Source organism: Carettochelys insculpta, chromosome 2 (genome assembly GCF_033958435.1).
Source record: "Carettochelys insculpta isolate YL-2023 chromosome 2, ASM3395843v1, whole genome shotgun sequence".
Taxonomy (NCBI): domain Eukaryota; kingdom Metazoa; phylum Chordata; order Testudines; family Carettochelyidae; genus Carettochelys; species Carettochelys insculpta.
Window position 1 is genome coordinate 218,479,284 of NC_134138.1, and position 27,921 is coordinate 218,507,204.

The following is a 27,921-nucleotide window of genomic DNA, read 5'->3' on the forward strand; positions in this document are numbered from 1 at the left end:
CATGTGGAACCCCATGCAGTGAAACCAGGATGTAAGCCTTTTTAAAAGGAAAATGATGAACTGAGTGAGGTGTGGAGGTGGTGGTGGTGATTACATTTGTATATTTCACCAGATGAAATCTTGGGTTTTGGTTTTTAAAAATATCAATATTAACACACAGTGAACTGGATTGATGACTGAGGTCATAGACACACAACAGAACAGATGCTTACAGCTAATGCTCTTTTCTTTCCTCAAGAATTGACATTCATCGTAAAGAAAATGCAGGTGCTGCTGAGAAACCAATTACTATCCACTCTACTCCTGAAGGCTGCTCAACAGCTTGTAAAATTATTATGGAGATCATGCAAAAGGAAGCTCAAGATACCAAATTGTAAGTAAAGATTTAAAGAAAGCAAAATTCTATTTTTTCCCCCCTCCTTGGTCAAAGCAAACAGGTAATGTACTCTTAGCTGTATCTGTCAACAGATGATTTTCCTGTGTGGCCACTAAAAGCATTTAAGTTTTAGCTTCAAGAATTAAATTTCTTTTTAATGGCATCCTCTTTATTTAGTTAAAAAAAAAAAAAACCCACATTTTGGGGTATGACAGTCTGCAGTGAAATTCAAACTTCCTTGAGCAGTTGATAGTTTTTAGTGTGGGCAGCTTTTGTCTGAACTGTCGCAGAAGGTTCTGTGTTAGCACATCACTCCTTACCAGCAATTTGCTTGTTACTTCAGTCTGTGACTTCTACTGAGTTAGCTGAACTACAGTTAATTTTGTTGTATTTTATAACGTGCTCCATTAGGTCCAATTTTGCCTCCAGCTAAATGGCATATGAGAACAGGGGGTGTCATTGTAATTGACAGTAGAATTGGCCTGTGAGAGAAGTCAAAATTTGTGTGTTGGTCTCCAGAATTGAAACATTAAGATACTAACCCACTGCCTGGGTGGGTTCCATCCCAGAAGTAGCTATTTTGTTTGCAGCTAATGGGTGTGTCACATTTAACTAAAAAACAAACAAACAATTAATTGGCTGTTAAGTATTTTTAAATGCTGGACACCAGTATTTCCCGTACGCTGTGTGCTTGTGTAGATAGCCAGGAGAAATTCAGATGCTGCCCAGCTGATGAGCAGGGCACCCACAGCTAAACTTGTTTTTTCTGTTGGTGTTATACATTTGCATGTGCCTCAGTGCACATAAAAATGAATTCGGCACATGGGTGGAAAAGCTTAGTGGCAACATTGCTGGACACTATTGAGACAACAACCAAACAGTCTTTTAATGGAGTGTACAGCAGAAAGTACTTCTCAGCACAGTTTTTAAAGCTCAGACAGGGACTAAGTTACTTAGTTAAGTCAGTTTACATACTACAGTCCCGCTCTCACCAATATGAGTCCTCTGCTGTATCAGCGTAGTACTTCACCTTCCGGCATAAGGATTATGGTAGGGTGACGCAGCGTCTGTGCAGGTACTGTTACTTTCATCAGCTACTGGTTTTGGCTCAGTCTTCCATGCTGCCCTTCAGTTGATGGGGCGGGGTGTACTGCTGGTGTGAGGCACAGACCTCTGACCGAAGGGAGGATAGAATGGTCATCAGACACTCCAGGAATTACTTAGGGCTGTAGTGTACACATGCCCTCGCTTTTAATCTGTTAATAAATATCTGTGTAAGCTGTTGCAGCAAACAGTTGAGGTGTTTCATTCAAATGACATTCAAAAACTTGTCTTTCATCTGCTTTTGATAATATGCTTTGTCTGAACTTTGTCTTCTCCTACAGTACAGAAGAAATTCCCTTGAAGATACTAGCACATAACAATTTTGTTGGGCGTCTTATTGGCAAAGAAGGAAGAAACCTAAAGAAAATTGAACAAGACACGGATACTAAAATCACAATATCTCCGTAAGTGTTCAGTCACCTACACATGAAGTGCTGTGCCTGAGAGAGAGAAATCCTTGTGTTTTATAAGCTTTAATGAGTTTTTGGTCAATTACATAAAGGCTGGGGCACCAGATATCCTGCTTCGCATCCGCACCAGGATTTAAGTTGTTAGATTACTTCAGCAATGGGGAACCTTCCTTGGGACTGGAGCCACTGAACAAAATGAAATCTCCATATCTCAGAGGCCGCACAAGTGGGAAGCAAAATAATAAAGCCCTCACTGACCTGGCTCCCAGCGGAGGAGGAGGAGAAAAAAAAAAACCTCAGAATGTCGTCCCCAGCTGAGAAGCAGGAGAAGAAAAATGCACACTCCTTCCAAGCCCCATTGAGGTGGGGAATGCTGATGCTCAAGGCTTACCCCCAGGGCTGGATTAACTCTTCTGGGGTCTGGAGCTAGTAGATTTTAGGGCCTTCCAACTTCTGAGGTGTGGATAAAAATGAAGGGCTCACTGCATGGGAGGGGGCTGCTGGGGAGCAGGTTGGGGGTAGGGTTGCAGGGTCTGGGTGACAAGTGTAAGGTGTAGGAGCAGGCTGGTGGTGGTAGGGTCTGGAGGAGAGAGAGGGGGCAGGGGATCCAGCTATCTACCTGGTACAGTTCAGGGGGTGTGGTGGCAGCATTTGTCTTTGTGCAGCTCTGCACGCCACAAGGAAGCACTCCCTGCACCATCACTCCCGTTGGCTACGATTCTCAGCCAGTGGAGCAGCGGGAGGCCAGTGCTTGCCGGGAGTGTTTTGTTGCAATGCACAGAGCTGCATCCTCCGCCCATGCCGCACAGAGCCTGCAGGCTGGATCCAACCCCAGATTGCCATGATCAGGCCCACAAGGCTCTGGGCTCCCTCCCCTGCTGTGGGGAGCTGGAGCTGATGGGAGCGGGGGTGAGCCGCAAGCCTTGTGGGCCGGATATGGTCCCAGGCTGTAGGTCCCTATCTCTGGCTTAGCTGAATTTAAACACTTCTTGCCTTGTCATTGAAAACCAGGTCTGTAAGTAGTATTCTTTACTAGGCTGAACCCTAGGTTAGGTCGTGTTTGTAAAATTCTCTTTTGCAACTTATATTCTGGACAGACAAACGTTTTAAAAGTAGATTAGTTTTTAACTACATAGAGAATGAGCTGAAATAAGACTGTAGTGTCTTCTGTATAAGCAGGGCTTGGGAACAAAGGAAAGGAGAAAAGCAACTCAGTAAAAAAGAGAACAAGTAGTATTTTAGGTAGTAATTCTGTCAGGTTCAGGTCCCTTTCCACATCAGCCTCAAACAGCTGAACTGCTGTAGGGTAACCAGTCTATCGTTCATTCATACCTATGTTGAAGCAAGAGCTCTGCTTTCTGCTATTAGCAGGTCTCACCCATGGGCAAAAGTGATTGCTGTAATAAACAAAGGTCTGAATATTGCTGTTTTTGGGTGAGAATAATGCAGATTTCTCCTGAATAAAGTTTTGGGAGGTAAGCTCGATAAAGGAAGGGATACATTGAATGAGAAGGCAGAAGAGGGAAGTGGGTTAGGAAACTGGATATAGAGGAGCAGGGGGACAAGAATTGCAGTACGAAAGGGAGGAAAATGAGAGTGTGTTTCAGAACTGCTGTGAAGAGGGAATTGGAAAACCCTCTTGGGGAGATAAAGGAAGCTAACAATTTTTTGTAACAAGAACAGAATGTTTGAGAGCAGGGCAAATTACTAAAAGGTAGAACAAAAAGATGTTCACAACCATTACAGAGGCCCATTGAAGGCTCTTAAGAGAGAACTGGATATGAAATTAGTTTTTGCCTGCTGTGGAGACCAGAGTGGGCAAGAAGGTGGAGGACTCTGACTGGCAGAACAGAGACAATCCCCTAAGGATTCCCCAGGGTCTGGTGAGCTAGTGAGGGATGGTGCATTTAGGATGCGTTATGTATTACTGCACTCTGCTGTGCTTTACCTGTTGAAGTAAAGAGCATAAAGATGTTAGACTGGACTGTGTCTGACTGCTTCACAACAGCTGCTGTGTCACCCTTGGAGAATAAAGTGGTAAACCAGAAAGTTTGTACCTTTTTGGGTGGAGTTTCTGGGTGAGGTGTGTATTTTAATTACTGCAGAGCAGGGGTCAGCAGCCTCCACCATGGGTGCGGAGAGTGGCACATGAGCTGATTTGCATTGGCACATGAGACAGGAGCTCAGGTCTCTCCCATCCTCTGCCATGCACCAGGGAGCTTGCTCGAAGCCTGTGGACTAACAAAAGACCAGCTAATGCTACCAGCCAGTACTTAAGCAGTAAAGCCCTGTGTCTTTATTTATTTATTTTATTAATGAAGCTTTTGTAAGTAGGATGATTAGTGACCAGCGCTCAGACTGTACGAAGAGGTCAAATTTCACCATGCTGCCTCAGAAGCTTGCTGACTTCCTGCTGTGGAGGCTGATGGGTCAGCGCTATCCCCTTGGGGCTGGGCAGTGGGTTTTGACATTCAGATAGAGGAGCCAGACAAAAGGTCTGTGCCCTGAAAACTAGCCTCGGGACTCTTAGGTTGATCCAATGGCTGGATTCTGTTCCAGCACCAGAAGCATGAGATGTCACTGGGATCAAGGGCACAGGGACTGGGATTCCCCTGGGAGTCTTTTAATAAGTGGCCAGGAAGGGGTGATTGTTCACGTAGTGTCGCCATGAGTGCTCCATGTCAGGATGTGTGTACTCCTGTGTGCTCGTCATCAGGGGAAAAAAAATTGTCAGCCCTGTATAAGCCTGCACCCAAACGCTTTTGTGCTTTAAACAGGGGCTTATAGGGAGGGGGCTGACCTACCTTTTCAGGTGCTTGAGACGCAGGATTGGTGGTGCCTGGCAGTTTGCTATACCTCACTTTTTATACCTTTTTTTTGTTTTTAGTTCTTCCCCATTACTAGCAAAAGCTTGTCCTTTGAGGGAGTCATTCTCTCAGATTCTATTAGAATCATGTTTGAGTTTTGCAACAAATGGATCTTGAATGTTGTATTGTTCCAGGGCAGACTTCCCAGTTTCAGAATTCCCCAGCCTCACTTGATAAGTTTTGCATACCATCGACTGTTTGAAAGGTAATTAATTGCATTTTTGTTTGTCTGCAGACTGCAGGATTTGACACTCTATAACCCTGAACGGACTATTACAGTTAAAGGCAGTATTGAAACTTGTGCCAAGGCTGAGGAAGAAATAATGAAGAAAATCAGGGAGTCTTATGAAAATGATATTGCTGCTATGAATGTGAGTCTCTCTTTTTTGGCTTGGTTATTTTTGGAAGTTTACTTCTTTGAGGTCCTTGAAGTCTGTTTTTGTACACAATGAATTTCTTTTTGGAAATAAAGAAAATTGAGTGAGGCGAAGGTAAATTAATAATTTACTTCAAAACTACCTTTCTTTGTTGTGAAGACTTGAAAGGAGTTTTTATTTGTATTATGAATGTTCATTTCGTGCAACAGTAGTATAAAGTTCTTGAAGGAAGTACTTTCTAGTTTTCCGATACTGTTCTGTTTTTAACATAAGAACCATCTTTGTATTTGTTAACTGTACTCTGTCAATGAACCTTTCGTAAGTTTTGTATTTTTCCCCTCATGAAAAAGACTGGCTGTTGAATTTGGGAGTAGAAGTATGTCTTTTTTGGAAGGTAAACGGAAGGCCTATGAAGATTTATAATTAGCAGCTAGTATTCCCCTGAAATTTGACGGTCTCAGAGGCAGAGATCAGTAGACCACAGAAGACTTGGGTAGACCATCCTACAAAATGTGAAAACATGGACAGATCACTAATTTGAGTCTAAAAGACTAGTACAAACTTGTAGGGACAAAATCGGAAAGGGAAGGAATAAAATGAGTTATACCTAACAAGGGAGAGAAGGATGTAACAGCTGGTTTTATAAATCTATTGGAGCCATAAAGAGACCGCATAGGTTCATGAACGGGGAAGGAGAACTAATGATGGAGGACAACAGGAAGGATTTGTATCTAATATTTGTTTTAATATTTAATATTAGTATTTGTATTTAATATTTGTTTTGCTTCAGTTGTCACTAAAATGATTTTTGTGATTTATACAACAGTGACAACAAAGGGAGAAAGAACACAAGCCAAAACAGAAATAGTTTAAAAGTATTTAGATAAGTTAGGTTTATTCAAATCAGCAGCCTCTGATGAAATTCACTCCAAGTGTACTTAAGGCATTAACTGAAGCAGTCTCAGAACTGCTAGTGATTTATCTTTGAGAACTCATGAAGGGCAGGTGAGGGTCCCAGAGGACTTAAGAAGGTCAAGGCATACCTGTGCTTTAAAAAAAAAAAAAAGGCTGCAAAGAGGACCCAGGGAATTTTAGGCCACTTAGCCTAAATTTGATATTTGGAAAGATACGGGAACAAATTTATTAAACAGAGTTTAAAGACTGAGAGAATAAGGATTATTATCAGACACGTAGAGCAACATGATTTGTTGAGCAAAAGTCAACATGGTTTCTGTAAAGGGAAGTTGTGTATTACTAATCTATTAGAGTTCTTTGAAGGGGTTAACAAGCATGCGGATGCGGGGGTCCAGTAGATGTAGTATACTTAGATTTCGAGAGAGCCTTTGACACGGTCCATTACCAAAGGCTCTTATGTAAATTAGGTGGTCATGGGATAGGAGGAAAGATCCTTTCATGGATTGGGAACTGGTTAAAAGACAGGAAACAAAGGGTAGGAATAAATGGTAAATTTTCACAACGGAAGGGGGTAACTAGTGGCGTTCCCCAAGGGTCAGTCCTGGGACCAATCTTGTTCAACGTATTCGTCAATGATCTAGAGAAAGGGTTAAGCAGTGAGGTGGCAAAGTTTGCAGATGACACCAAACTGTTCAGGATAGTGAAAACCAAAGCAGACTGTGAAGAACTTCAAAAAGATTTCAGCAAACTGAGTGATTGGGAAGCAAAATGGCAAATGAAATTTAATGTGGGTAAGTGTAAGGTAATGCACATTGGGAAAAATAACCCCAATTATACATACAATATGATGGGGGCAAATTTAGCTACAACAGATCAGGAAAGGGATCTTGGAATTATAGTGGATAGTTCTCTGAAAACATCCACGCAGTGTGCAGCGGCAGTCAGTAAAGCAAATAGGATGTTAGGATTAATTAAAAAAGGGATAGAAAATAAGACAAAAAGTATCTTACTTCCCCTATATAAAACTATGGTACACCTACATCTTGAGTACTGCATGCAGATGTGGTCTCCTCACCTCAAAAAAGATATATTGGCGTTAGAAAAGGTTCAGAAAAGGGCAACTAAAATGATTAAGGGTTTGGAACAGGTGCCATATGAGGAGAAGCTAGAGAGACTAGGACTTTTCAGTCTAGAAAAGAGGATACTGAGGGGCGATATGATAGAGGTATATAAAATCACAAATGGTGTAGAGAAAGTGAATACAGAAAAGTTATTTACTTGTTCCCATAATATAAGAACTAGAGGACACAAAACGAAATTAATGGGTAGCAGGTTCAAAACTAATAAAAGAAAGTTTTTCTTCACACAGCGCACAGTCAACCTGTGGAACTCCTTACCAGAGGACGCTGTGAAGGCCAGGACTCTAACAGAGTTTAAAAAAAGAGCTCGGTAAATATTTCGAGGTTAGGTCCATAGATGGCTATTAGCAAGGGGTAAGATATGGTGCGTAGCCTTTTGTTGAAGGCGGGAGATGGATAGTAGGAGACAAATCGCTTGATCGTTGTCTTTGGTTCACCTCCTCTGGGGCACCTGGCATTGGCTACTGTCGGCAGACAGAATACTGGGCTAGATGGACCTTTGGTATGACCCAGTATGACCATTCTTATGTTATGTAAGGATTAAAATATGCAAAATGGATTTGTCAAAAACAAATCCATGCCAAACCAACTAAATTTCCTTCTTTGACAGGGTTACTTGCCTAGAAGATAGGAGGAAGATGTAGTTGTGAGATATCTTGAGTTTAGTAAGGCTTACCCACGCATCCCCCCAGGATAGTCTCATAAGCAAAGCAGAGAAAAGTGTTCTAGATGAAACTGCTGTCAGGTGAGTGCACAGCTGGTTGAAAGATTGTGGTCAAAGAGAGTTATCAATAGTTTGCTGTTGAGCTGTGTGGTGAATGGATTGGGACCCCAGACAGGTCAGTCCCTGGCAGTGTTCTCTCTACTTTTTTATGTACGTCGATATGGAGGTGTGTAACACATCACCTCCGTATTTGTGCACATAACAAAATTAATTTTTCACATGGATGATCTGTGGTGGGATTTGGGCTGAGGAATTCAGTGTCTGGGAGGGGCTCACAGTTGGGGGAAGATGGACTGAGACAGAGGGTTGAGGTGCAGGGATGAAGGCTGTAGCTGGTGGTTCAGGATCTGGGATGGGTCTGAGAATGAGGTGTTGGTGTTGAGGCCCCCCCCCCCCCCCCAACCATCATCTCTAATTTCATCAGCTCGGGGCCAAGTGAGAGGCACTCTCTGATGCCTGTGGCAGTGAGTTGTGCTGGGGGATTGGGGTGCTTCTCTCCTGCCTATGGCAGGTCCGCGCTTCTGGGGATAGCGGGCAGGGGGCACTTAGAGAAGGTGCTTTTGAGAACTTGAGAAGGTGCTTTTCCCGTTCACAGTAGCTTTGTGTGCAGTAGCCCTATGTCTCTGCATAGGGCTTTTGAGGCAGCTGTGTGGTCTCGCAGCTTAGAGGTAACTCTAAGAACAAAATATGGTACTATTAAATATTTTCATTAGTGTCTTGGATGATGGAATGAAGCATGTGCTTATATTTGGGGATGACAGCCACTCAGAAAGTGTTGTAAGGACTTTGGAGACAGGATTGGCATTAAAATATGACCCGATAAATTGGAGAGGTAGTCTGAAATCAACAAAATGAAATTCAGTAAAGACAAATGCAAAACCCTACACGTAAAGGAAAAAAAATCGAATGTACAACTACAAAATTGGGAATAACTAGCTTGGCAGTAGTGCTTCTGAGAAGAACGGAGGGCAGCGTTTTTCACCTTGTGGTCCATCAACTCTTGAGGGTCCACTGACTTGTCTCAGGGACTCGTAAAAGGTGGCTGTTACCCTAGAACAGTGCCGCTTCTTTGATTGTCCCCCTGGGTGCTCCACGGTAGGTGCTGGGCTCGTCCCGTCACTGCAGATTGGAGACTTTTCATAGCTGTATCTGGCCGGTGTGTGTGCACTGCTGCCGCGTCTCTCCATTCGCACTCTTTTGATCACGTGCACAGACTGGCTCAAGCCAGTTCCTTTCAACTGCCCCACAGGCTGCAGATGGAGCTAACTGCTTCTTCTCAGCATGACATTGTGAGACTCAAACTCTCTCTCTTTCTGTAGATTGTTCTTCTTCCTTATGTTGTTCAGTTGTTACTTGTTAATCATTGTCTTAAAAAACAAAAGGAAAGTTACTGTTATACTCGAACCTTTAAAGTTGGACCATAGTTAACAAAAAACTTAACTTTAATGTTATGGAGTCAGCTCGAAACTCATTTCTCCCATTTATTGTCTGCCAGTTATGTAACTGTAGCTAAAGAACCGAGCTGCACTGAACCCTCTCACCATGCCAGGCTCACAAGGTTTTAAGTAATGTGAACAGTGCTGCGAAGCAATGCCTGCTTCGGATGGCCACTAAGAGTGCATAAAGTGCCGGGGGGGTGGGGGGGGAACACCATATCCCTCAAATGTCCACATTGCATGAAACTAACTTGCAGAGCTCAGTGCTATCAAGAAATGCACCTGAAAATGGTATCATTTGGTAAAGCTCTTCAGCCCTCTACTGAAGAGGCCATAGGAGGCCTGGAACAGCCTACATATAAACGCAGGGCCGCCGCCTCAACCACTGAGCTCTCCAAGAAATCTAAAACCTCACCGACTGGGTCATTACCTGCTATATGGCAGAGCACCCCGGGGTCACCAGTAAACTCTGGCACCGTCTCTGTAAAGTCTAAGGTGGCTGGGAGCAGCAGAACAACAACAGTGCATGGCACCAATATCGAAGCATTTGGGCATGAAGCCCTCGGAACTGAGTGCGCAGACCTCTTCCTCAAAGCACCTGGTTCCTAGTGTTGGCAGCACCAACAGTGTCCTTGGCGCCAACCATCACTGCAGCACCAACACCAGCACCACCAGCATCAACTCCTCTGTGCCAGTTGCTGGCACCACAAGCCCTTTGCGATGCTGCACCAAGGAAAGCACTAGCTAAGTCATGGCAGTTGAGTCTGTCTCTGCACTCACCGGCACCGACTTTTGCACCAGCATTTTCTCCATCTCTGATGGCTCCCTGACCAATATCATCCCTTCAATGATTGGGAAGGCTGGAGAGACATAGTCAACGATACTATGAACTATACAGACTGCCCTCCCCCCTTCTTAAGCTCTGCATGTTGTTATAGGGTGTACTTCCATCATCTGTCACCTTTGCTGTCTCCATCATCCAGGATGTCCTGCAGATCATTTTATTCACATCACAGAGATCCTTCCTGGGACTGGCATAGATGCTCCTATGAGTTGATGCATTCCTACCACTCCAGCAGCTGCGGCTGCTATTGTGCTCACCACTACCATTATTTTTCTTGATGATACTCCTCCAGATGGAATACTTTGACGGGTTTCAATCACAGGGTCGATCTATGGCAGGCTGTCTCTCCTTGACTGTCGTCTACTTTGGCCCCTTGCCACTGCCACAGTCTCCATCACCCCAGCAGTTGGAAACAAACAGCGCTTGTATTGAACACAGAAGAGCAGGACCCTGCTACAGCTCCTTGTGGCCAGTCATCCTCGTCACGCAATGAAACTGTCATTCCAGGGACATTTTGCCCCTGGATGACACAAAGCAGTTTAACAAATTATTGGAAAGTACGGCTATTAGCCAGGATTTACCACTTGCCAAGGTGCAGGAAAAATGGTGCCAACTTCTAAGGAACCTACAGCCAGCGCAGTCTTCTAGATTAGCCATACCCATGGAAGAGGACATTTTAGAGGCAGCCAATGACATATAGCAGACCCTGCTTCAGTACCCCCACTAATAAGAAGCTTGATGATAAATACTTCTTTCTCCCAAAGGGAATGGAGTTTTTATTCACACATCTACAGCCAAACTCCCTAACAGTAGATGCTGCGCTACATAGGTCACTCACACTGCAGTTCAGTGAAGCGGTAATGGACAAGGAAGCCAGATGACTTGACCTCCTTGACAGGAAGCTATGTTCTTCAGCTACTCTCCTACTTCACATAGTGAACTATGCGGTTCTCCTCTCAAACCATGACTTTGACAACTATGCTAAATTGATGCCACTCCTGGAGTACTTAACAGAATCTGAGTTCGATTCTCAAGTTGGTGGTTGAGGAGGGCTATACCCCAGCCAGAACAGCTGTTCAGCTAGACCTGGATGTGGCAGATACAGTGACAAGAGCCACAGCCACTGCAGTTGTAATGTGGTGTACCTCATACCTACAAGCTACTGCTATACCCAAAGAATTGTAGGTGGAGTTGAAGTTGTTGACCTGCCCTTTTGATAAAAAGAAACTATTTACAGAGAATACTGATGCTGTCCTTCACACTAGTAAGAACTCTTGAGCAACGCGGCACACTGGGGATGTATAACCGTCCCTACAGGAGGCAGCGCCACCATCTCTATCAGAGGGTGTCAAGAAGCCAACTTTTACAAACTGCAACCTTAACAATCTACTAGGTCTTACAACCAACCCCATTCTCAGAGACCACAAAAGCATAGAAATGAAGGTGGACATAACCAACCTTCTCAGTCTAACAGATTGCAAGTTTGACTCGTTTGGTCGAGAGCAGCAGTGTTAATGTCACCTCACCACCTTCCAGTGTTCCACCACTGGTTGAGGCCCTTCTTTCATAAATGGGCCGCCTCCATCACCACTGACAGGGGATACTGCAGATTGTATGATCAGACTACACCATGCCATTCATCTCCATCCCACCTCCCACCCCATCCATCTTCAGGGACCCCTCTCATGAGAATCTACTGAGCCAGGAGGTGGGCCATCTCCTACCTATAGGAGCAGTGGAACAAGTTCCCCACAACTCCAGGGGCAAAGGTTTTTATTCCCACTACTTTCTCTCACAGAAGAAGAGCAGCAGTTGGAGACCAATACTGGACTTGCATCTGCTGAACCTGTATGTGCAAAAACAGCAGTTCAAGATGGTGACCTTGGCCTCAATAATCCCAATCCTAGACCTCAATGATTGGTTTGCTGCTCTTGAACTTCAAGATGCCTACTTTCACATCACTATTCATCCTGCTCACAGATGGTTCCTATGATTCACGGTATGGATGGAGCATTTTCAGTACAGGGTCCTTCCATTCGGACTCTCAACAGCCCCCAGGGTGTTCTCCAAAACCCTGGCTGTAGTGTTTAGCTTACCTTTGTCTAAGGAGTTCTGATATTCCCCTACCTTGACTAGTGCCTAATTAAAGACCCCTCAGCTATGGAGACTGCACTCATGGTGCACACTACGCAGTCAGTTTTTCATTCTCTGGGCTTTCTCATCAACAAGAGGAAATCAACCCTTCAACCTATGCTGGATCTAGAGTTGACTGGGGCTCGACTCAATGCGACTACAGCGAAAGCATAATTGCCCCTCCACAGGTTCCAGACAATTCAGGACCCCGTAGAGATCCTTGGGGGCAGTCCCATGGTCCAAATAGTGGTATGCCTCAAACTCATGGGCCACAGAGCAGCTACAGCTTTTGGAGTTCAGCATGCTAGACTCCATTTTCACTCGCTGCAACACTGGGTGGCCACTATTTACAAGAGCACTCACTGCAGCCTTCACCACTCTGTGTTGCCTCCACCTCATGTACTTACGTCTCTCCCATGGTAGCAAAGCAGGAAAAATCTCCTCTCTGGGATCCCATTCCACCTCGGACAACCATCCCGACACATTACTACAAATGCCTCCTTACTATGGTGGGGAACCGCATGGACACTCTGGCCATTCAGGGGCGATGGTCGCTGCAAGAACACCTGCTTCACATCAGCCTACTGGAATTCAGGGCCATTCTCAGATCCTACCAGCATTTCTTGCAGTACATTCAGGGTACCATGGTAAAGATACTAACAGACAGCGTGGCAACAATGTACTGTATAAATCTCCAGGGAGAGGCCCACACACACTCCCTCTGTGCTGAGTCACTCTGACTTGGGAACTGGTGCATTTGAAATGACATCATGCTTGTGGTGTCTTACTTACCTCGGCTCAACAATGTTGCAGCAGATTTGCTGAGCAGACGCTTTGCTCCAGACCACAAGTGGGAACTCCACAGTCGAGTGGTCCACTCCCTCTTCCAGTGTTGGAGTACTCCCCTCATCGACTTCTTCAACATCTGTCACAATAAGAAATGTCACCATTAGTGCTCCAGAGCACAAGTGGGGCAGGGATTGCTAGGCAATGCATTCTTAAGGACATGGAGGGGTCCCTCTGTTTTATGCCTTCCCCCCCACAGTACTCATTCCCAGAGTACTTAAAAAAGCCAGAGTAGATGCGAATACCTTGATATTAGTGGCCCTGGCTTGGGCACAACAACACTGGCTCTCCATCTTGCAACGGATGTCACCATACCCTCTGCCTCCGCTACCAGATCTTGTAACTCAGGAACAGGGAACCCTACAAAGATCTCAGGTACTCAGGCTACACCTTACGGCTTGATTCCTAGTTGGCTCAATGAGTCCAAACTCCTCTGCTCTGCACAGGTCCAGGGAAATCTTAGAGTACAGCCAGAAGCAAACTACTAGGACTACTTCTCCCAGTGGAGCAGGTTTGCAATCTGGTGTTCAGTACAGCCTGTAGAACTGATTATGTCTCCCTTTCATGCTATTTTGGACTACATAATGCACCTAAAAGACGCGGGTTTGGCATTAACCTCCCAAAGAGTGCATCTTGCTGCAGTTACGGCATTCAGAGGCACTTAGACAGGTTCTCAGTGTTTGCCCACCCGATCACTATAAGATTTCTCAGACCCCACAAATACGTACACTCCTCCCCCATGGAGCCTTGACTTAGTAGTATGGGCAGTGATGAGACTGCAGTTTGAACCCCAGGCTACTACTTCCTCTTAAGTTATTTACCATGAAGGTGGTCTGTCTTCCCTCTATCACATCTGCCCATAGAGTCAGCAAAATATCAGCCCTTGTGGTGGGGTCTCTGTACACGATCTTCACTAACAACAGAGTAACCTTCAGACATCACCTGGCTTTCATTCCAAAAATCGGTTTGAATTTTCACATCAACGAGCCAATAGTTTTGCCCGTGTTTTATCCTGAACCGCATTCATCATCACAGGAAGCGGCACTACATACTCAAGACATCAAGGGCACCTGCTTTCCATATAGACTGGACAAAAATGTTCTGGAAAACTGACAGTCTTCTGGTTTCATTGGTGGAATGGTCCAGGGGTGAATCCCTGTCATCCCAATGGATAGCCCATATCACTGCATGTGTTTTCCAGTGTTGCTCTTCCAGCCAAATGTCTCTCCTAACACGACCATGGGCTCGTGACATCGACAGCCTCTCTCAAGGGAGTTCCCCTTGGAGACATCTGCAGAGCAGCTATCTGGTCATCCCACAACACTTTCCTGAGACATTATCCAGGACCGAGGGGCTATGGATACTTCACAAGCCACAGCAGTCCTCTCTGCTTCACTTGCACGGTGACTGTTTCTCCCTCCTCCAGTTGTTGGAACTGCTGCATAGTCACCCACAGTGGAGCACCCATGGGGACATCACTCGAAGAAGAAAATGAAGTTACTCACCTTAGTGCAGTAACTATCATTCTTTGAGATGTGTGTCCCCATGGGTGCTCCACAGCCCACCCTCCTCCTTGCTTCGGTATCTGCCTTGCCTGTCTGTCCTTTTTGCAGATTCCGGAGTGGTTTCGAGGAATAGGCTTGAGCTAGTCTGTGTACGTGGTCAAAAGAGCACAAACGGAGAGACACGGCACCAGTGCATGTGCATACTGGCCAGATACAGCTGTGAAGAGTCTCTGGTCCGTGGTGGTGGGCTCGTCCTGACACCTACCATGGAGCACTCACGGGGACACACATCTTTGAAGGATAGTTACTGCACCAAAGGTGAGTAACTTTGCTTTTTCACCCTGTAGGCTACAGGTCCACAGGCTATGCCTGAGATTAACAAAGGGGTCTGCAAATGGGGAGAGGGGTTAAAAACTACTGAAGTAGGGATTATATTGCATCACAAAATTGAGTGCAAATCAGTAGTGTGGTGCATTTGTGAGAGAGGCTGACATTCATCAGGGGTTTATTAATAGCAGTGTTGTACGTGAGACAAAGCTTTAGTATTCAGCGCTGTTGAACTCTCACCTGTCCGGTTGTAGGCACCACCTTTTTCATGAGGATGTGGGCAAATTGGGGAGAGTTGAGTGTACAGCAAGAAAAGTGATAGAAGGGAATAAGAAAAAATGAACGAACCACCCCCCACCACCAACCAAGAAAAGAAAACCAAACACTCTGAACTGTTTATCCTTGAGAAAGGAAAACTGTAGGGAAAGGGGGACTGAGTCTTCAGACATTCTTAGGCTGTTATAAAGAGAATAGGATGTTGTTGTCATCCATATTCCCATAAAGTATGACAAATTATCTACTTAATCCACAACAAAGGAAGTTTAGGTTAGATATTAGGGGAAAAAAAGAAATACTGGAATAGGCTTCCAAGGGAGAATGTTAAATCCTCAGTTAGTGGTGGTTTTTAAGAACAGGTTGGACAAACTCTCTTGTCAGGGCAGGTCTAGGTATAATTCTTCCTGCAGCGGTGTGTGGAGCTAAGCTAGATGACCTCAAGAGATCTCTTCTTCTTGCCCTACGTTTTAAGATTCTGTGAACAATTTAGATATATATCGACACTTAACATCTAGCACAGAATGTTTTGGTTAAGTGGAGAATGTCTTTCAGTTGTACAATGTTCTTTTGGTTGCTCAGAATGATCAGAAAGACCAGGGCCTTTACACTGGGTGGAAATATGTTGGAATTCTTCTAATCCTTTCTTGAATGGGTCTTGACCAGTTACTCTGAGCCAGTTGGTTGCCTTGTAACCACAGTTTTTAGCTTGGTCTTTAGCTGCTAGGGTTTGCTTTATTACAAGTGCCCCACAGTTTGCTTCCACTAATGACTTTAAATGGGGTCACTGTAACAGGTTCAATGTGTTAAATTGCATTGGCAGAGGTAGGAGGAGGGAAAGTGGAGCTTCACTGATCATCCATGCAGATGTGGTCAGATTGCCCATGAACAATCCTAGTCGGGGTGAAAGTAACTTAAAATTTCTTCCAGGTACTGTCCTATTGTATCCTGGGTCCCTGCCAGTGCTTTAAATAGCTGACTGCTGGCTTTTGCCATAGCTCAGCCAGCTCTTGCTGTAGCTGCGCATCAGGACACATCTTACTTTCGCCTCTGAGTCTAACGTAGTGATTCTCAACCCATGGGCTGCCTATGACTCAATCAGCAGACAGGTGTGGCCCATATGACATCCTCATGGCTGTGCAGAGGCAATAGATACGTTGTATGGGTACGGCCCACATAACACAGAGAGCTGCTTCTGTGGCCTACAATGATAATAGCTTGAGAAGCAATGAACTAGTAAGTAACATGAAGCTAGCATTTTTTTTTTTTTTTAAACAGTTAATGCTCATCCTGTTAGCAGTGTGGGAGAATTTAATCCTCTGCAGTCCACCTGAAGTGTTAGTGGTGTGGGAGGGTTGGAGAATTAATGGTTATGGGTGGAGCTTCTCTGTTTCTAAGGTACTGTTGATTTCTATCACAGAGCCAAGTAGGCTATTTTCCACTGAGCCTCATACCAAGCATGTGGACCAGAGGCCTGTCTGTTGCTTGGATTTCTTTTCTCCAATCTTGTGGGCCACTTCATTTGAAAAATGAAGATGAAGTGAGAGCCATCGGTCAGTCTATCACATTAGAGCTAAGCTTGTAACCTTATTGGCCGACGTGAGTTGTCTGGTTTAGAGCTCTGAAATATGAATCCTCAAGAATGTAGGTTTGAAATAGAACATAGGCATCTTTTCAGAAAAGGCTATTGCATTGTCCCAACTAGGATTTAGAGTAAGTCCAGTATCTTACCGTGTAAAGTAAAATAATTCTACTTTTGCAGCTTCAAGCACATTTAATTCCTGGATTAAATCTGAATGCCTTGGGTCTGTTCCCACCTTCTTCTTCAGGAATACCACCTCCCACAGTGGGTGTTGCCTCTGCCGCTGCTGCTACTTCATATCCGCCATTTGGGGTAAGAAAAACAGTCTTACTTTTCAGGTCTATCAGTAAAAAGTTTGACTACTGTTGAAGGGTAACAGTAACTATAAGGTGATGCTGATTAAAGTGTAAACAAGCAAACAAAAAACTTGGCCAAGACCCAGGTATCTGTGTTCTGGCAGCAGTTTACTGGTAAAACAGTTCTATTGTGTAAAAATTTGACTTATTTGTGCAGGGTTTATTTGCTTAGTAATTTCAGCTTGGCTTGCTTCTCCTGTTTCCACATGAAAATCATCTAAGGCAGTTGTGGAAGAGCTCTCTCTCTCTCTGTTCTGTGACATCAGTGAAATAAAAAAGTGAGATTTGGAAAAGCATGAAAACCTGTTTTCTAAACACATGACAGAGATTTGCACTTATTTCCTATACACATATGAGAGAGTGTGTGTACACTTCACTCCCAAATGAGTTAGAAAAACACTTGGTCGGAGGTACAAGAAATAAAGCAATTTATTTAGGCCTATCCCTCCTGTCTGGTTGGATAATAAAATAGAATTCCGTGTAACGCAAACAAAATTCTCTTTTATTACAGCATTTTTGTGTATACACAAAACATTGTGTATAGCAACACTAAGTATGGCAGACCCTCAAAGTTATTAATGCCAGAGTTACAGACTGACCAATTAACCATGCACCTCATTTGGAAACAGAAGCTCTCAATCAGGCAGCAGCACTGCTGACTCTCTTCCTTCCTTCCTTTCTTCCTTCCACCCCCTGCCCATACAAGTACTGTGTTACATGTAAACTAGTCGGGGCGGGAAGCAGTATTTTTAACTCTGCATAGTAAAATTTCAAAGCTGTATTAAGCTAATGTTAATTTGTAATCTTTTTGAAAGAGTAACCATAATGCTCTGCTCAGTTAGGAACAACCTCCATTTCCTGAAGTGTTTGTAACTCTGAGGGGTACTATACTATACAGCTGATGGTTTATATTGACTAATCTGTCAGAAGGTGTGTTTGTACAATATCATACTATCTGAAGAAGTGTGAGGAGACAGTGTGCTTTGGTTTGAATTCTTTGCTCCTTAATGTTCTTAGGGGGACTGTTTGCCTGCTCCATGATAATATTTTGCCTCATATGGACCATCCAAAATTATTCTAACAAGGGAAGGTTCTTATCTGCAAACTTTGACAGATCTGGAGAAAGGGAGGCGGCCGTTTTTCGCCAGTCCATCGCTCACTACCATGGTTACCAACTTGGCAAAAGATGATTAGGTTTTCAAAATAATTGATTAGAACAAGGAGTGGGTCCAACTTTACAAAGCCAATAGACCTCACAGAACTCTTGACAGTCATGTCTGCTGAGAATCCCTCAGTGTTAAGTTTTTAGTGTATTAAAACTGAAAAACACTTAATGGGCAAAAATGCAGTCCTGCCTATTGATTATGGAGGCGAATAGCTTGTGTGTTCAGGGCACTGGTTGCACTATATAGTTATCCCTGTGTCCAAGTCAGGGCTTGGGAACCGCTTTGCAGAAGGCTTTCTTGGTAAATCTCTCATCACTATATTTGCCAGGCATGCTGTACATGAAGCCAAATAAATCAAGAGATCAGAACTCATTAACTTAATCAAATAACTGCACTAATGTCTATTGGGAATTTAGTCAATTTTTTTAACGGTAGACTTTTTATAAAAATTTGAAGTTTGTCTGTCTGAAACTGCTCACAAAGCTGACTTAGTGTGTCCCCACCAGATTGCCAGTGCATTGTGAGCACCTATCCAACAGTCCCTGCAGACCTGTTGCATTTTTGGATTATGTGCCAGTTTGCAGGAGAAAAAATTGCTGCAAGTGGTTCTAGTTTCTGAAGTCATCATCCCAGAATGCACTTTCCTCACTTCCATCTGAAAAGAAACTGACAGAGAATATTTGTGCCACTTTTACATTGACTGCCACCTGCCAATAAAAAGAATAATGCATCTGGAGGTGCTCTAATGTTTGGTGTAGTGTTTTGTGCCTATTTCCTACGCTGCGATGAAGTATATTCTAAACATAATGCCCAGGGAGTATGAGTGGATTGATTTCAGGTGCACTGATGGACATCAAGATCCGGCTAGTAGGAACATGGATTTGTTTGCAGCACTAGAATCACTATACACTGTGAAGCACAGAATGGTAGTAGAATGTGCCTTTGGCTGTTTAAAAGCCAGGTTCAGATGCCTTCTGACCCGCTTAGACCTCAGTGAAGAAAACATTGCCTTTTGTTATTGGGGTCTACTGTATTCTTCATAACATTTGTGAGGCAAAGAGGGGGAATTTCATGCCACCATTGGGTTGGGGGCAGAGGCAGATCTCCGGGACAGTAACTAACAGCAACCATACACAAGGGCAAACAGCAGAGCACAGAAAGAGGCAATGAAAATCAGGGATGTCTTGAAAACCAAGTTTATGAATGAGCGTGAAGGATCCTGAATCTACTGCTATCCCACACTGCTGCTGGTTTCTTGTCTTCTATGAAACCATCTCCAACCATATTATGACCCTCACCCCCAATTCCAAAGCATGTTAACAAACAACTTTTTTTCCAACCTACAGTGTTTTTATTTAGGGGACCGTAATGGCAGAGTGGTGGATATAGGGAAAACAGAAGGATAATAAACTCATGGTTTCTGGTATGTTACCCTTTGGCTGGTGGGTGATTCCCTGGGAGTAGAGTGCAGGGATCTCTTTGATCTTTGCCCTATGTTCTGGGGCTCCAACAAGGGGAGGGGACAATGTGCGGAGGGAGAAGGCATGTGGGAAGGGGTAGGGGGAGGCAGCAATAATTGAACAGGGGATGCAGAGCCCAGAGAAGGGCTCGAGCTAATTTGGTGGAGGGAGGTCTGAAAAGGGTGTGCCTGGAGTGGCCAGGGCATACAGAGTCACGACCTGAGGAGGAGAATGAAGGTGTAACGGGTGACATAATGGGGGTTCCTGGAGTGGCCGGAGGATGGAGAACCCTGACCAGCTGAAGGGAATAAATATGGATAGGAAGGCATGTAATGGGGCTTATATTGGACTGGGGCTGTAGAGTTCATGGAGTTTGATTTTTGAAGCATTGCATCCAGAATCTCCATCCGCCTGGTCATTAAGGACAGAACTGAAGCATGCATTTTAGTCTGAATGTCCACTGTGGTGCTCCTCTCTTTTCCTGTTGCTTAAGAATAATCTGCCATCATTTCCTGACATTGTCTGTCTTCTCCAAATTTGTGGCAACCTCAATTCAGGAGGACTGGAGCCCCTACTCCTGACTCCCTTTTCCAAAGTCATTTCCTGCATTAAAAAAGTTGAAATATTGAGGGCATTGTCAAGAGCAACAACTTTATCTGTACTCAGAACAATGAGCACACTGACAGAATGAATGGCTGAAAAAACATATTGCAACGGCAAAGTCACTCTATGGACCTAAGGCTCAAGAATGCAGGATTCCTTGCAGAATGATATAAGCGCTTCTGCAGCTGACTTTTACCTTGAACACAATGGTAAGTATCTTCAGTTCACAGGAAAAAATAATGTGGAAGCACCCTTTTGGCTGTTTGGATGGGGCATGCCAGTGAGTGGTGGGGGTTTTAAAGCAGGCTGTGACAGGATTTAACACATTGAAGTCACTGCAGGCGTACACATGAAACAGGGCAGTTCCGATCACCTACCAGCCCAGGGGCAGAGAGCTGGGGGTTGCCTCATGGATTTCTTAAAGCAGCACCTGGATTTTAATGCAGGATTTCTACACCAGAATTTCAAAAAATCATTAGAAGTCACTGCAAAGTGTGCATGTGAAACGGCAAGGTCCGATCGCCCTCTGGCCTGAGGGGAGGAAGGTCTTGCTGGGCCATGATTTAAAGGCCAGTCAGGCTGCATGAGTTTTGCTCTGAGCTGGGTGGGTCACAGGCAAAAAATAATTAGTGACTCTCAGAACTTCCCAAGTTCTATGTTGCCAAAGGAGACATCAGCCTCCTCAGTATAAGCGAAAGGGATAAGTAAAGATTGCTCATTGTGTCCGGCTTCAGTGCTGGAGAATTTGCAAGAATGCTTTGTAGGAGCATGATTCCAGATTACTTACTGGTGGCTTGGCACAGTAAGGCATCTTACTGTGGAAGCAGGAATAAGTCAGGTCTCCTTAAAAATCTCATGAGGAGATTCCAGAAGTGCCTGTATGAGACCTTTAGTGAGATGTCCAAACAGGATCAGTGTTCTGTCACCAGAAGTATTAATGAGCTGTTCTAAGGGAAACAGACATAGACCCTCCCACAATGATTACACCACACTATTGTCAGTAGAAAACGTGCTTACCAGAAGTGCCCTCTCCAGCATTCCGGTTTGCCTCCGAAGCCACCTTCTGAGCTAATGGGACACGCTCCAGTATAAGAAACGTGTCCTGGGCTTGCAGGACCTGCTCCTGTGCTCGACTGGACCCCACTGTCATCCTCGTCCAGCAAATCACACCCTGCTCCATCATCCTGCTGACCAACACATGCCAAGGAGTCCGTGCATCTTCTGGGGGAAGAAGTTGCATCTATCCCCAGAATAGCATGAAGCGCATAATATCAGCATATCTGGGGAGGCACCCCAGCCGGACCATTAGCTTCTTTGCACTTCTTGTAGTTTTGCTTCAGCTCCTTGAGTTTAATGTGGCACTGCTGAGCATCCCTGATGTGCCCTTTCTGAATCATGCTTTGTGGTATCTTCGCAAAAATATCAGCATTTCTTTTTCCTGGCTTTGAGCTGCACAAAGATAACTTCTTCCCCCCACCCCTGCAGTGAGGTCCAGGATCTCCTGATTGCTCCACACTGGGCCAGAGAGGAAAGGAAATAGATTCAAAATTCCCAGGCTGATGACCACTGCTTCCTCCATCTACTTCCTGCTCGCATGGAGAGCAGGGGAGGTGAAGTGATGACCAGAAAGGACACATGGAGGGTCATTGTGGGATAGTTTTGGAGGCTAATAAAGTTGATTTTAATAGTTCTGTCGTCTGCACTTTTATAGGTAGATATTGAAAAGTCGACTTTTAGGCGTTATTCCCAGTGTATTCAGCATTACAAAACTAGACCTTAGAACCCCTTAAAACCAACCTATTGCATGCTGCGGTGAAGAACTGGTGGTTTATAAAATTGACCTTAAGACCCTTATGTTCAGCTTAATCCCCTAATGTAGACCCTGCTTAAAATGGACTAACAACTTTACATATTATAGGAGGTGTTTCCTATATTTCCCAGAGAGGGAAGCCAAGGAAGTGTCACTGAGAGTGAACAAATGCCACACTCATCACGTTGTTGATGGGAATGAATGATTTGAGTGTAGTTCTGCACTGAACATAGCTTATAATGTTAGTAGCCTTATCAGGAAAATCTTCTAGAAAAGAGCCTGGGAAGCAGTCTATTCTGTGTTCATATCCAACAATTTTACTATTAAAAACAATATATCCATGAAAAATTGCGTTAGCCTTGGAGATTAAACTAATCCAAAATACTTTTTTGGGTTGAAAACTAAAACAGACTTGGCATCATTGCTTTGCACAAAAATGTCATAAGCTGATGGTTTGTGTTTTGGAAATGAAGGCTGGTTTATTTATGCTGGCAGTCGGTATTTCTCTTTAGAGCAGTAGTAATTATAAATGTTTCTTTTCTCTTTTACCCGAGCTTGCAAGCTGTCCTACTATTCCTGCAAGAATTCCTACGTAAACCCCATATCCCTGTTCTACCTTAATCCTGTCAGGTCTTTATTGTGTTGCTTTCCCTTCCTCTTGTTAAGGTAAATTACTGCTTCCAATGTATTTCTCTTTGATTGCTGAGTTTCAGAACTTCCAACTCCTTCATTGAGGTTGGCAACATCAGTACACTTTTTGTCTCCTTTTTCTCTTGATCCATCCTTACTCTTTTTGTCTCCCTCATTCCTCTATCACCACCAAGCCACCCCTCTCCCTCCCCACCCCCTCGTTAGAATCCTGGCTGGTTTCCAGGTGGAAGTTTTCTAGAAACAGGACATGGAAAAGCCCATCAAGAAGCAGGTGCTGTTTTATAAAGTAGAATTCTTTCAGCTAGAAAGTGGCACAGACTGTGGTGTGAGTTTTTAAACAGGTTCCTAACTTGCATCTCCATTATGCTACTACACTGTCTGCACCCCTTAAACGTGCTGTTGTCCCAGCTGTTAGTTCAACTGAGTGTCTGTCTGGTTGCATGGTAAGTAGATGTGCGCACAAACACACCCACACAAAACCAAAAACAAATTGGTAGTGACAAAGGGTAGGCTGCTGGGAACATCAGACTGGGGATCGTTCTTGGAGGTTGGGATTGGGGACTAGGAACAGGATTGGTCTCCCTGGCTCTGATCCTTGATGCTCTGATCAGCCCGGCTGCTTGAAGTTGTAGTTGTTAGTCACTTTGTGGTGGTATGGGGCAATGCTGATCTGATCTGGGGGAGTAGACATAAAAGTCACTTACTAGACAAACTCAAGAGCCGGGGACACAGGTGGCAAACAGGAGTGTTTCAGAGGTAAGTGAGTGAGAGAGAGGCAGTTCTCCCAGGTTCAGGTCTGTGAGTGATTTCGCAATGGCCAACACTGGAGCTGTGGTGGTGACCAGCAACCGCGGTCCCATGTTTTCTTTGTTGCTGGAGCTGAAAGGGATTCCAGTGCATGAAATGCAAACTGGTGGCTGTGCTGGAAGGAAAGCACCTTGGATTGGGAGGGTGAGTAGGGGTGCAACTGAGAATTGGAGAAGTTGAGTTGTTCCTAGACAGCCAAATTTGGGAAACATCCATACCCTGGGTGCCAGTAACTGGTCTCTGACAGACAAGACAACGAGCTAGAAGGACCCTTCGTCTGACCCAGGATGGCTGTTTTTATGTTCCATGCTTTGTTACCCAGCTCGCGCTCTCCTTCAGTGCAGCTACTGGTGGAGTAGAACTTAGACAGCAATGGAGCGGGATTGGCGTAAGAATCCATAGGTCAGGGGCTAAGGCTGGAGGGTATAGGCGTCTTTGGGTGGGAGAAGGGAACATGGTCTGAGGAAGGTGGAGAACAAGTAGGAGTAAGTCAAAGGGGTAAAGGTTCAGAGGGTAAGAAAGCAAATTGAGGCAAGGGGAGACTCCAAGTAGGTTATAGGATGGGGAAGATTAACATAAAGGTGGGGCAAAAGCCAGGCAGAGAATGTATCCAGGGAGGTTAAAAAGAGCACGGGGGGATGAGACAGCCCTAGAGCAAAAGTTAGAGCCAAGGAGATCAGGAGGCAATCAGGCTTTTGGCAACAGTTTTCTGCCTGAACTTTTAATTTACAGATCTTGATTACCAACATCCTCCTTCAGCAGAATGGTGAGAATTTGGTTGTTTGTGCAGCCAAATGGGGTACATAGCCCACTGATATGAAGGCACACGCTGGTGGTTATTCCCAGTGTTCCCTGCTTACCTGAAAGTGAAAGTGCTGCATAGGTGAACTGCCCTGTACCAAGGGAGTGAGTTACCAGGGTACTTCTCTGGGAAGCCCTCTGGCTCCCTCTCCAGGCAAGGTCAGGGAGCCAGGTGCTTTGTCACAGTTCCTTTTTAAAAAGGAAAGTAGCTTGAGGTGAAATAAGGTAGCACATGTTTATATTCTTTGTATTTGCCCCTAACATTTTGGGTTACATGAGATCAACTCAAAATAGTGTATGCAGCGCCCCCCACCCCTTATCTCTTGTACCAACACAAAGTGAGTGAAGGCTTGAAGACGTTCTCACCTTAGTGAGCCCTCACTCATGAGTCAGGTTGGTAGGCTAGGCTGTTCTGCCTTTTATTCCTGTACCACTCATAAGGCAAGGGAGAGTTGGAGGCTGATTTTTGTAGATGTTACTTCCCTGGAGAAAAGGTGGTGACAGATGGATCTCTTCTTCCCCCTTTCTCATCAGAGAAGAAGGGCCCTGAGGTGTTCAGCTGGAAGGGGTCTGCTGTCTCACTTTAGGATGTCTGAGGAATTGCTTTAGTGGATACACGTATATGGAGGTACACATCTCATAGAGCTGGAAGGGATCTCAGGAGGTCATCGAGTCCAGTCCCCTGCCCTCGTGGCAGGACCAGGCACCCTCCCTGACAGATTTTTTCCCCCCCAAATCTATTTGCCCCAGACCCCTACATAGGGCCTCCTCAAGGACTGAACTCACAATCCTGTGTTTAGCAGGCCAATGCTTAAACCACTGTTATCTCTTCCCCTTGAGCTACACTCCTTTTCTCAGAAGACAGAAACTTTTAAAAGTGGAAAAAGTGTTTCATGAAGTGTCTAGAGTATAACCTGAGGCAACAGGAAAGGACGCTATTTCTCCAACAGCTTTCATGTTCAGTTTTGCTTTGGGCTTGGCCTTTTGTGATACAGGATTTAAGAGATTAGTTCTTGCACATAGTGTGTTTAAAAGCAGTGTCTGTAACATGTTTTGAGTTGCATTACTCTAATCATTTTGGATACCGTAATAAACAGCAAGCTGTGCTGTGGAGACTGGTCCTACAGCCAAAACAGGCGGTGTTTTAGATGCAGTTTCAGGGAGCATATGCATTTTGCTAGCCTTGTATATCTCTCAGCTGATTAATAACAGAGCCTAAGCCAATGAGCAGTCTTTGTGGATTTGAGAGAGATTGAAAAATTGCCCTCAGTGATTGATTCCAAATGATTAAACTGTGGATTTTCCAGGGCAGTAGGTTCAGTGTCTAGATTTCTTCAACTTTTTTTTTCTTTTTAAGTTCATTGATGCTGCTATTGATACCTTACAACATGTAAGAGGAATTTGCTCCACCCTGTCTGATCAGTCTGCCTCCTGGAGCTTTCACAGCAGTGCAGAAATCTCTTGTCCCTTTCATGTTTTGACTCCTGTGCTGAACTGGCAGCGCTCTTGGTGAATGAGTGACAGGAAATACTGTTTCCAGAAATGCTCAGACATAGGGGAGAAGGAGTGGCAGCCAGTGGAATAAACAGCAATGAAACTGACACAATGAACAACAGAGAGCTGGCAAGTTAGCTTGTTTTTTTTCACTGTGTTTGAGCCTGTGGAACTATTATTGGTAGCTGCTTTGAACAATTTTAAGGCTGCTCCCATGATTCCAGGCATCACTGACTTACAAACATAGATCCTGACTATTTTTTTAAAAATTATTGCTTCTGTCATGCAAATTTGAATGAGTTTGTCAAAGGTCCTGTTTGCGATTCTCTTACCCTGGATTGAGAAATGGACACTTAAAGGTTTAATCAAATTGAAGAAACTTTGTGAAAGGGAAGGAAGCATAACTGGAATAAAATAAATTTTATTGATGACTCTCTAAATCTCTGTGTACAGGGTGTTGTGGCTTCTTTTGTCTGGCCCATCGTTCAAGGCGCACAACTCCCTGTGGGCTCTCCCCTTTGATGGCAAGACCAAGATGTTTCAAGTTCATGGCCTGAAGGACTCTTTGAGCAACACTAAAGATGCTCAGCCTTTATATCCCAGCTGCCTCCTACAGGCAGTTCAAGCTTCAGTGAACCTTCCGCCCCACAGGGGATCCAGCTCCCACAAGGAGCCTTCACATAGGTCATTCAAGCCTTACAAGAGTGCTCTTCCTGGCAACGTCAGTCACACCAGTAGCTGGACTTGTTCAAGGCTAAGCAGATCAGCAAATGCCTGTTTTGATGGGACAATCAGGGATGACCCACTAATAAGCATGTCAGACCCAGATTCCTTCCCCTTCTTCCCCATTTCCTCAAGGTGTAGATGTTCATTACCCTGGACCATTGGGTCCTCAACATCATCACCAAGGGCTACACCCTAGCGTTGCTCTCCATCCCTTCTACCCTCCTTGCCTCCCGTCCCTCTTCATAGACCCTTCTCATGAGCATCTTCTCGAGCAGCAGGTGCGCCAGCTCCTTTGCCCAGCGACTGTGGAGATGGTCCTATCAGAACTCAGAGAAGGGTGTCTACTCCCAGTACTTCCAGATCCCCAAGGTGAAAGGGGCCTCGGTCCCATACTTGACCTGCGAGACCTCAGTCAGTACCTAGCGCTGCAGATGTTCTACATGGTTTCCCTCTCCTCCATTGTTCGTTCCCTAGATCCTAGACACTGGTATGCCACCCTTGACCTTCAGAACAAGTTGATTTACATCTCTATTTTTAAGAGCCACAGGCCTCTTCTCTGTTTTGTGGTAGATTAGGAGCACTACCAGGTCATGAGTTTGGCCTGTTAACAGCAACCAGGGTTTTCACCGAAGTGCCTGTCAGTGGTTGTGGCTTACCTCAGGTAGGGGGTGGGGGTTGATCCATATTTTTCATCTGTTAACTGGCTTGTTGAGGTCACTTCCAGGTCTCAATTTCAGGGGCATGTCGTCCTCCTCCTGTCCACATGCAGAGTCCTTGGGCCTTTTAGTGAATGAGAAAAAAGTCCTGTTAGCACCAGTGCAGAAAATTAGAATTTATAGGAGCAGTATGTTTCCTGATCCCCGATAGAAGCCAGAATGTGTGTATGCTTTTTAGGGCACATGGCAGCATGTACTTACATTGTCCAACTCCACACGTGCCCTCTGCAGGTCTGGTTGGTGTCTTTCTTGTTGCAGGCCACCTATCATCTGAACAAAGCCCTCAGTTTCCATTCCCATACTTATCTCGCTCTGAAGGTGGATGATTCCTGGGAATGTGCTGCTGGTTTCCAGGGCTGCCCTTCCACTCTTGAGTTCACATCGGGAGCGTGTGTCAGGGATGCCAGGATGCATTGTGGCCCCAGAATGATATGATTGACCTGCAAGGCATTTTTAACTCCCCCCATCCCCAT

General features: G+C 44.8%; 1 protein-coding gene across 1 annotated transcript in view; it reads left to right on the plus strand.

Moving 5' to 3' along the window:
* Positions 1 to 27,921, plus strand: part of IGF2BP3 (insulin like growth factor 2 mRNA binding protein 3) — a 187,652-nt gene that overhangs the window by 118,969 nt on the left and 40,762 nt on the right. The window contains exons 7-10 of the mRNA XM_074984636.1: positions 239 to 373; positions 1,762 to 1,884; positions 4,993 to 5,128; positions 17,039 to 17,170. Coding sequence (XP_074840737.1) covers positions 239 to 373; positions 1,762 to 1,884; positions 4,993 to 5,128; positions 17,039 to 17,170 — 526 coding nt within the window. The remainder of the gene's footprint in view (positions 1 to 238; positions 374 to 1,761; positions 1,885 to 4,992; positions 5,129 to 17,038; positions 17,171 to 27,921) is intronic.